We start from the raw sequence: 10,552 nt of genomic DNA, 5'->3' as shown, positions 1-10,552 counted from the left end.
AAAACGTACAGTATATTAGTGTTATCTTAGCTACCAGTAACACACTCAACCTTTACTGTAAGTGTATAGGATTAAAATGACCGTGCCGTCAGTGCTTTTCTATCAGGTCCGAGACCTTCTTTACAAAGGTACTGTATGGAGCTCCAACGGCTTCGCACATAGTTCAACTGTCACCCACTTCAAAGCTAGTGGAATTTATACCAATCTATATATTTCACAAATGGCACTAGGTATAGTGACTTTAGGCTCATGTGCAGCCGCTCCAAAACATCTCAGTTCATTTCTTGCTTTTCTATGAAGATCATACAAGCTCTTTCCGTGCAGCTGAACACCTGTGTCAGCAATGGGTGCCGATTAAATTAGCTCAATTTACAAATGCTGCTTGCAGAACTGTCGGGACCAAATCATACCTGCTCTGTGTGGGTCCTGACCATTGAAGGACAGGGTCGAAAGGGAAGATGGACTACAGTGTGTAACTGTAGAACTGTACAGTGCTCAGGTCTGGTCAGTGGAGCTAAGAGAGGACTGTATGTGTAGAAACAAGGAGGTGGTCATAATGTTCTGGTGGATCAATGTATAAACACATTTAGATTCAGAACAGTCCAAAATCTTTGGGACAGAAGGAAGTTTACAACTTTGTAGCATCATCCTTTCTTTAAATGACACTTTCTGAAATACAGCATATACAAGCCTGTGTGGTTATAGTTGTCACAGTAGCATGTAAGTATCCCATGCAGTGCTGTCTGAGGGCTTGAAGGTTTCTCAGGGTTCCTTTGACTCTCTTTCACAGTTTTATGTACAGTGTAGACGGTGAATTTATTTGTGATCCTTCATTGAAAAATATTTGACAGTTCTCTCACAAAGTTTGGCACAAATTGGTGACCCCCCCATTTCTGCTTCAGAGACACAGCTTTTGCTAGATACCTGTTTTATATATATATACATATTTAACAGACAATTTTCAAACTCTGTGCCTTGAATATTCCATAAACTTTTATTTCTCATGTTGCCTTTGTCCCAAAGTTTTTGTAGCGTGTTGCATTTGTCAAATTCTATCTGTTTTTATTTACAAAACCCAACTGAATGGTTGACTGACATCATGGGAAATGAACTGCTATTTAAAGTTTAATAAAGCTTCCAGAGGATTAACACTTCAAGTTTACTTTTCTGTACTGTATTTTATAAAACATCCTAATATTTATTTATATACTTATTTGGAAATGTTGTTTGTATAAATTAGAATTTGTGTCTAAAAACTTTAGGAAATATGGTGTAGAATAAACTGTAAATTCATCTACCATCAGCTCCCATAACTCACATCAAAATACAGGAAAATAGTGTATGTAAAAAAGTGTGTTATTGTAAAATAAACTGTAGATAACTGTAAATTCACAGTGGTAGTTTACAGGCTCTTTTCTCTCGGCCTGGACTGTGTTTTCAAACATGTGACTCCTGTGTCTGCTGTCTATTAATTTTCTTTTTTTGTAAAATGATGAAGAGAAGGAGAAAGACGGATGGAGGGAGAAGTACTAAGCCTCTGTAAGGACCTCCTGCTTAATGTCCAAGAAGATTACCACTGGTTTATGAATGTTTTGTGTATGAGCTGTTAAAACTCAGCTGAACTCTCATGTTTTATAAAACCATATTCATGAGAGGGACACAGACTGCTGTAATGAATATGACAAATACAGACAGTTAACATGCTACTTAAGGTAATAATGAATCACGTTTTAGTCTCGTATTTTTCTTATGATATATGATATAGATGAACAGTGATCTGGAATAATGCTGTGACTCATATATTTACCTTCGAGTGCAGTGCAGTGCATATTACTACATATTCATTTAGTCTGATTAGTCATTAATTAGAAGCTGTGCATTCTGAAGACAACGGTTTTACAGGAAAGATGCACTGAAGCATTTCTAAAAAAACCCAGGACTACCCTTTCCAGGTCAGTCTTATAATTTGGTTGCATTTCCTGTTCCTCCCAGCTATACTAATCCCAAGCACAGTCTGTGATGAGGTCTGGGATCCATTGGGTTTAGCGCAACAGCAGCTCCTGTGTTTGTTTTGCAAATGTTCCTTTTTAACAGCAGCTTCTTCACAGCTACACAATCAGTGAGAATGAGAGAACCTTGGTGTTTCACTTATTTCCCCTTTGTTTTTTCCATTATCCCCCTTTGCTACCCTTTATCTTAGATATTAGTTATTTTAATCTCATCAGACAAACATTGAAGAAAAATTAATGAAGAAAATTCCTTTATTTTTAATTTACTTAAACTAGCTATTTTTCTCACACACACCCCCAGTCAAGAATGACACATTTTGATCATTCGTTCATATTTTATTGAAAAAGGAAATAAAATATCATGTACAATAATAATAACGTCAATAATATTAATCATAATATAAAAATCTGTACATTCCATTGTTTTTTTGCAGTACAAGGAAGACTGATACAAAAACAAAGACTGCAAAAGGTACTGTGATTTTTACAAACCGAGGAGAAACGCTGCATACAGGCCTTCAGTCGTTTAAAGGGGCTCTTTCTGTTTGAGAGAGAACCAGCTGTAAGTCAGTACTAACCTAATTTTTCTCAAAGAAATGCAACAGAAATGAAGGCTTGAACAATAATAATAATAACAACAAAACAAGGAATACCGTCAATTCACATTGACTCACACAGTCAGTATGCTGTGTGTAGGGTTTTGCTTTTGAAAACAACAGCAACAACATTAACAAAGCAAGGATCTGTTGGTCTGGTTTTATTTTCTCCTTTTAGAGAGCGTTGGAGAGAAGATGCTCTGGTAGACACTTCACCACAGGTGTTAGTAGAGTGCAGACGCTGGTGTGGAGTGGTTTAATTGCAGGATATTGACTGATATCAAGGGCTAAGTCAAATATCCTGGGCTAGGGCTGAAAGATGAATCACTTCTGTATCATTTTTATATTACAACTGCAGTTTTCAGTGCAATTTTCAAATTTGTTTTTAATTGAGGTTTATAGACAATGCTGATTTGTCAGGATTTGAAGGAAAATAAATCATTTTCCTTAATGAAAACTAAACCTTAATGTTAATCAAAGCCACCCCCAATGGTGCATTCTCTGGTTCATTAAGGGACAACAAAACAGGTTTGTTCTGAACCCAGTAACACACAGTTGGTGAACTGCTTATAGATGAGTTAGAGCAATCATAAGTAACCAAACACACAGGGGCTGCGACATCATAACCATGACCCAAAAACTTACAATACAATAATCTGTTTCAACTGTGGCTGCAAAATGAGCTGAAAAAATCCAAATGGATCAGCCCCAGCTTGGGCACATGTCTGATGTCAGATCCTGAGCACTATGCTGGTGATGTGATGGCGCTATTGGATCACGGCATGTAATCTCGGTCTAATTACTCACTCCTACACAACCTCAGTGCCCCGATACATGTCCCGAATGAGCCATTAGTGTTGTATTGCAGTGCGTCAGGCAAAGCTAAGAGGTTATTGTTGATTGATAAGTGGCAAAATACGAGAGGAGCTAAACTTCTTAAAGGTAAAGTGTGGGATAGTTTCTATCCAAATGCTACAAAAGTTTAGCTACCTTAAAATCTCCAGGCCTTAATTCAGTGCAGTACACATTGCACATCTAAGTTTTCCTTGCAAAAATAATATACGTTCAGTTCATACATTGCTTCAGATCTACAGGTTTCTAGCAACAGTTTCATCTCAAAACACTTAGCGCTAGAATATTAGTAACACTGACACCGAGGGGGGAGGGAAGGATGAGACTACGTAAAAACACAGAGGCTAACCTGTAGCCGTCATTATTTCTAAAGGGTTTTTATTATAGGTCGTCTTTGTCTTACAAACATTTGGCTTTGAATATGAAAATAGCTGATAGAGTAATAAAATAAACGTTAAAAAACAAGCAAACAAAAAACCTCTTCGTTTGCTCTGATTTTTTTCCCCCATCTCTCCCAGTCTTTCCAATAAACCTACCTCTAGCATCTGTGTAAGGATCTGATGCATGTTTTTAAAATACTCTTTGGTTTCTCCAGAACCCCTTATTACAATATGCAACATAGCAGCATGTATAGAAAAATAAACATTCATTAGCACATTCTCGCCCTCTGCGTCCCAGCGGACGGGATGACTGCTGTGTGTGTCTGTAACACCTTTCTGACCCTGTGGGAGTAGCGCTGTAAACAGGCATGTTCCTTGCATGTCCCCCAAAGCTCCTACACTTCTGTGAAGGCTGCAGTTGAGCCCGACTCTTCCTCCATTCACTGTAAGGGCATTCTTTGTATTGTGGCCACAGGTCACATGCACCTAATTCCTAAGTCCCTAAATCGGGACTATTTCAGTGGCACCTCTGATAGAACCGAGGCCCTTGACTCATACTGAAGACAGATAAATGTTGTGGTACATATAGTAATAAATATATTAATAATAACAGATAGGTGATGCATTTTTTACAGAGTCTTACGCTGTTTACCGTCCTTCCAATCAATGTCAGAGGTCTAAAAAAATTCTAATAGGATATAGCATCGGTATTTTAATGCCAGAGATAGCAGCCATAAACAGACCCAAAGCAGGTGGCAAGCAGGCGACAACAAAGACACTGTACCTATTACAGTACTGTACGGATATAAATGTTTTCATATTTATTTATTTATCCATATTAATATAAAAAAATGAAGCACAATGTGCAAAGTATCTAAGCTACTTAGTAACTGAATATATCTTACCCTATGGTAGAGTAGTTTGAAATTAACTATGTGATTATGGTAATGTCCGGTCAACGTCCATTTCATTCACTGTCTAGATGTTAAACAATACACATCTGTACTGAAAAATGGGACTACAGAAATAGAGCAGGTCTAAAATAGGACAGCTTTCTTACTGGACCTCTAAGTACTAATGGATTAACTTTACCGCTCTACTTCCGAGACATTCTGGACAGTGCTTTGTTTCAGGATAAGACGTACTCGTGTCCAGTTTCAGCTCCATGAGCTGTCTTTCTTATACACCTAACTTCCACCACAGATTTGTAAGAAGGAATGTCATTGTGGGACAAAAGTTGTCCTTTCACATTGACCTGCCATTGGAGGACAAATGCACAGGAGGACATGCCTGACGTTTTCAAGTTTTGCATAGCAGTTACATCCTCTCCACTTTGTGACATACAGAATCAACGGTCTCAAAAAGGTAGTGTTGCATAATTGAATAACCCCTCCCTCACGCTCCTCTTTTACATGCACTTCTGTTACAGTGCAATGCCTCTAGTGATATTTTTTGTCTATTTTTTTTTTTTAATCCATGCATATTCATAAGATCACTCTTGTTCAGTTCGTCTAGTAACCCCTTGTCACAGCTGTACCGTCAGCTTAAGTCTGCCTCCCCTATAGAACTCAGTTCTGCCCTATGCGCCTGTTTGACTGAAAGGCATCTGCTAGACCTTTCCGTGAGTCCGGCACAGTCATATTTCCGATTCCCGCCTCAGAGGCCGCGGCTCTAAGGGTACGCTGGCCTGATTGTGGTCAGAGTCCGAGCCTGTGTCTGTGTGTGTGTTCACGGGCCCCAGTCCACCCCCGTCCCCTTCCTCCTTCTCCTCTTTGTTCGGAAGCACTACCTCATTCTCGTAACAGAAGGAGTTGGGGTTGGAAGGGATGTACTTTTTCTCTGCGAGTTCCCTGGCACTGCATAGAGGTGTGCTGGGCACTTCGTAGGTCTTGTGAAAGCGGGAATAGTCTACTTTGTAGTAATTCTTCTCCTCAAACAGGACAGGCTCAAAGCGATGGCCCCAGAGAATTTCACTTGCCAGATATGAGCTACGACACTGGGTGGTCATGGCCGTGGCTTCCACCATTCCTTCCAGGATCACCACGATTTCAAACTCCGAGCTGTCCAGCTCCTGCTTGCTCATGTCATAGAAGGGGCTGTCCTCATCAATCTCGTGGACAATGGTGATGGGAGAAACCAGGAAGATTCGGTCAATGCCACTGTCGAATCCCACGTCAATGTCCATTTGATCGAGTGGGATGAACTCTCCCTCTGCAGTGGTTCGGGATCTGAGAAGCTGCGCCCGAACGTGTGCCTCCACCAGGTGGCTCTTCCGCAGGTTCCCTACCCTCCACATCAGGCACAGTTTATTGTCCCTCATTGCCACGGTAGCATTGTGGCTGAACACCAAGGTCTCGTTTCTCTTCTTGGGTTTGGCCATTTTGGCCATGACTGCACCGATGATGAAAGCGTCAATGATGCAGCCCACGATGCTCTGGAATACCACCATGAAGACAGCAATGGGACACTCATCTGTTACGTAGCGGTAGCCATAGCCAATGGTGGTCTGTGTCTCGATGGAGAAGAGAAAGGCTGCGGTGAAGGTGCTCACGTTGGAAACGCATTTCGGACTCTTATTGTCTAGGTCTCCATGGAAGATGGCCACCAGCCAGAAGATGCATCCGAAGAAGAGCCACGAGAGCAGGAAAGCCAAGCAGAAGATGATAAACATCCAGCGCCAGCGAATGTCCACACAGGTTGTGAAGATGTCAGCCAAGTACCGCTGCCCCTTCTCACTGACATTGATGAACTGCACGTTGCAGTGTCCGTCCTTCTTGACGAACCTGCTCTGGGGCTGGTGCCGTGTGTGCACCTTACTCTTCCCATTCCCATATCCGTTGGGTACCGCCATAGTGGCCAACTTCATCCCGTCCTCCTCTGATGACACGATGCTGTAGCGGTTGGCCCGCACACTTCCCATCACCTCAGTCTGGGAGGACTGTGCTGCTTCTGCTTTGGAAAACAGTCTGAGTTTCTGGAAAAAGCGTTGGAGAAACAGTTTTGAAACGCTACGGGGACCAACACTAGAAGGAAATGGTGTGATTGTTGAGAGCCAAACGCAGCGGGCGTGGCTCGGCTCCAGCTGGACCTTTTGATTGATGGGAAGGTCGGCAGGACCAAGAGTGCGCCGATCACTCCGCTCTCATCGGCTCCCTCGTCCTCATCAATGAGACTTCCTGTCCGAAACAAGAGACAAGGAGAGAATTAGGCTTGATTGGTAGAAACTTGAGAAATACAACATCTCTGTGGTTCAATGTTTATAGACCTGCTTCTTGGTCTCAGTGTGTGTCCGGCTACAAAGGATTTGTCCCTTAGAATGGATTTGTTGACATGAATGTTGGACATTTTGCTTAACAGGCTCCTGTTACTTGAACCTAATACTATGTTTATCATTGGAATTAATACCAAAATTAGCCCAAAACTCAAGCACCAACTGCCAGTTTTGAAAGTAAACTTCACTTGGATAAAACAACAGTGTACAGCCCTAGTTTTCCATTGTCCACTCTCTTGGGATGAGAGATTGGACGGTAATTGGTTGAGGGTACCCTCTTTGATGGTCAATGGTTTTCATTGGCAGCACTGGAATGACATGATAATTTCAGGGTTTGACTCCAGGTCACTATGTCTTCATCAGATCTCATGGAAACTCAGGCCTCAGTCACGTCAGCACTACACCGAGCTCTGCCAACAACGCTTGTCCAATCTGTTTTTGTCCAGTTCCACCTGTGGAACAAACAATAAATGTGCTGCTGCAATTAGGGCTCGGACAGGAATTTCTAATCGCCCCGAGCGCAGTTCTGCTCTCCTGCAGTTGCTAGCAGCACTAGTTAATGCCACACCAGCATATCTGTCACACGGCTAGCTCGGCGCTCCACAAGCCTTATTGCTCACCGGTGCATTATTAATGCCTATTTTCACATACTTTGCTAATCGCGGTCAGGGAGGGTGGAAAATGTTTTGCATGACTATGTCCTTCACCAGTGCGCTGGTACACAATGTCTAGCTCTCTCTAACCAGCAGCAGGGTCCTGGAAACTTTTCCAACCACTCTCCACTCTCTGAAACGTGGACTGTTATTTAGAGCGTTCTACAGCCGAGTGCTTTCCACTAAGATCCCGAACAGTGGCTTGCTACACAGTTGTAACAGATTCAGATGCATAGATGAGAAGGCTGAACGCTGGTCTAAAAAAACTCTTTACAGAAATATGGATCATTACAGTTTGTAGTTTAATATTTCTTACCCCTGTGCAAATTAACCTGACCTGTTATATTTTTATAGGGGGAATGATGTGGACCTGGCAGGGAACAACTTCATTCTGATGACTAACCTTTAAGCTCCAGCGGAGAAGAAAAAATAACAAGGCCTTCTTTCTGCAGAGAGATCGAGAGAGGACTGGAGAGCTGGTCCACTGGGACCCGGTCTCCTCTCAGCTGTATAAAGGCAAACCTTTGAGATCTGTGGCACAGCTTGAGCATCAGTCATTAAGGCCCTCTGTCTGTGCTACATGTGTTGGAGTCACAGTCCTGGCAACCGGCGCTCGGGAAAGGAGTGCAATGTTTTGCCTTTAATTCCAGTGAACTTCAAAGCGAGCATTAAGGGGTTATGAAGGTTGAAAAGGTCGAATGTTGTTAAGTAGTGAGATACGGCAATGCAGCTCCTCGGTCAAGGAGTCTTCCTGCATGGACTCTGATAAAGCATTTAAGGTGGCAGCTTTGGTGAACTCGCCTTTTGACCAAATTCAGCCCTTTGAATTTTGCAGATTAGAAATGGCACAATCTGTTTCATCATCTTAATGGCAGTTGAATACCTGGCAACCCTTACAGACAGATTAAGGCTACTTCACTTAAGTGAATGAGAATGCAGCATGACAATGTTTATGTCTAGGAGAAAGTGTTTATTTTAATAGCACGGGATGAGGAGACCCAGTGGAAAATGTTACATAAAAAAAAAAAATGAGGTCCAGCTTTTTTTATCTAATGCAATCTGATGCTTCCTTCGGACGCTGGGTATTTTGGGTGAATTCCTTCCTGTGAGCAATTACTAGGAGTTTTCCAAGTGTGGCCAGTCTTTAATCGATCAGTCAAATAAGATCACATCAACTAAGTCTTATATTTTAAAGAACTGGACGTCCATTCTCTGAACTTTATCTGAAATAAAAGCAGGATAATAACGTGGAGGTGGTGAGATTAGGATGGGAAATGACCGCCTAAGCACAAGTTAAAAGACACTGATGGTCAGTATCCCCAGGTCGCCTGCAGCGGATTGCCTTTTTTGCTGACTGTAATCCAGCGGGAATGCATCTGTAGAAAGGCACGAATGAGGCACAACAGGTGCAGGACAGCCATTCCCTGTATGTGTGTGTGTGTGTGTGTGATTATGCGCAGGCTACTTCTAACCACATTTGTCCATTGGTTGAAGCACTTTTAAGTAGAATAGCCTGCGGTAAAACGTGGTGTATACCCTCTGTACATGCCCATGCAATGCTGATTGTTCATTCTCATGCCGAGTATAAAATGTTATCTGAGTTTGTGTAACATAATAACTGTAAAACAAGATCTCATGCATATTTAAATGTCCTCTTCTGAATGACAAGCCTCACAACTTTTACCACACTGTGCCATCGCAAGATCGCAAGACAATACTCATTTACATAAAGCACCACAAGCCATAACTGAACCTGAAATCAAAAGCCCAACTCTGTAACATCAAACAAATCACGAATACGTGTTTCTGTCTCATCTGTATTTGCGTATTACTTACTATTTCTATGAATCTAAAATTAGGTTGAGGCTGTTGTGATCGTCATTGTGAAAACACATGATAAAACAGTAGTTTCTACACTGTAACGTCAACTTCATATTTGCTTCACTACAGACACTGACACAGGCTGAAGCAAATGTTTGGGCACCCCGGCTGAATTATATATTATCTACAAAATAGAAACTTCTAGCACTTTTAGGCTACTGTTTAACATATAATGGGAATAAGAAAATGTATAATGAATTCCTCCAGCGTGTTAAAACCCAGCACGTTTATATTTTTAAATTTTTTTTTTTCTTAAAACGTTTAACATTGTGTTGAGTTCTTTTCAATAGGAAAATCAACACAACCCTGTCATCTGACCAGAGGCTTCCAAACGTTGCCACAGTTCGCAGTTAATGTTAAACTTCAATCAATGAAACGACCACGACTAAAGACCCCAACATCAGCCTGATCTCTGCCACGGTGCCTCAAACAGCACCGAGGCGTGTGTTTATGATCATCTCCAAATACGTTCTGTTTCTCAGCTCTGAGCTCTTACCTGTTGATCATCTGTGAGTTGAATTAAAACATCGAGCTTCTCCTTGCGGTACATCCACAGACCACCGTTACACCATCCACACACACAGAGCTTCTCTTACTCTTTCTGACTCTCTCTCTCTCTCACACACACACAACACTTTCTCTCTTTCACCCACACACACACTCAGCTTTTCCTCTCTCCCCCACACACTACCAGCTCTGCGCCCACGTGTCCAGCACCAAAGAGATCTGAATTTTCCCTCACGCGCGCGTCCAAACCCATTTAAATAGAACGCGCCGGCTGACCACGCCCCCTAGCTCCCGTCCAGCCAACCAGAAAGCGAGATGGGCGGGAGTTCGGTTTGGAAGGCGAATAAATGGAGAGATGAGCGGAGGAGAAGCGGACAGAGTCTCGGTAAAGCAGAGGTGGACA

The 10,552-nt window shown here is 42.1% G+C and overlaps 1 protein-coding gene across 1 annotated transcript; it reads right to left on the bottom strand.

The window, feature by feature from the left end:
* Positions 1-2,378: 2,378 nt before the first annotated feature.
* Positions 2,379-10,353, bottom strand: kcnj2a (potassium inwardly rectifying channel subfamily J member 2a). The gene is made up of 2 exons (XM_066664872.1): positions 10,139-10,353; positions 2,379-7,013 (listed from the first exon to the last, which is right to left on the bottom strand). Exon 2 carries the CDS (start codon positions 6,755-6,757, stop codon positions 5,474-5,476), a length of 1,284 nt encoding a protein of 427 aa, XP_066520969.1. The 5' UTR covers positions 6,758-7,013; positions 10,139-10,353; the 3' UTR covers positions 2,379-5,473.
* Positions 10,354-10,552: the final 199 nt, after the last annotated feature.

Source organism: Hoplias malabaricus, chromosome 3 (genome assembly GCF_029633855.1).
Source record: "Hoplias malabaricus isolate fHopMal1 chromosome 3, fHopMal1.hap1, whole genome shotgun sequence".
In the NCBI taxonomy this organism is placed as follows: Eukaryota; Metazoa; Chordata; class Actinopteri; order Characiformes; family Erythrinidae; genus Hoplias; species Hoplias malabaricus.
This window is presented reverse-complemented; position numbering and strand designations above follow the sequence as displayed.

What these genes read in the sequence shown, in the direction of transcription:
- kcnj2a (XM_066664872.1), bottom strand. Translation starts at nt 6,757, where the DNA reads ATGGGAAGTGTGCGGGCCAACCGCTACAGCATCGTGTCATCAGAGGAG.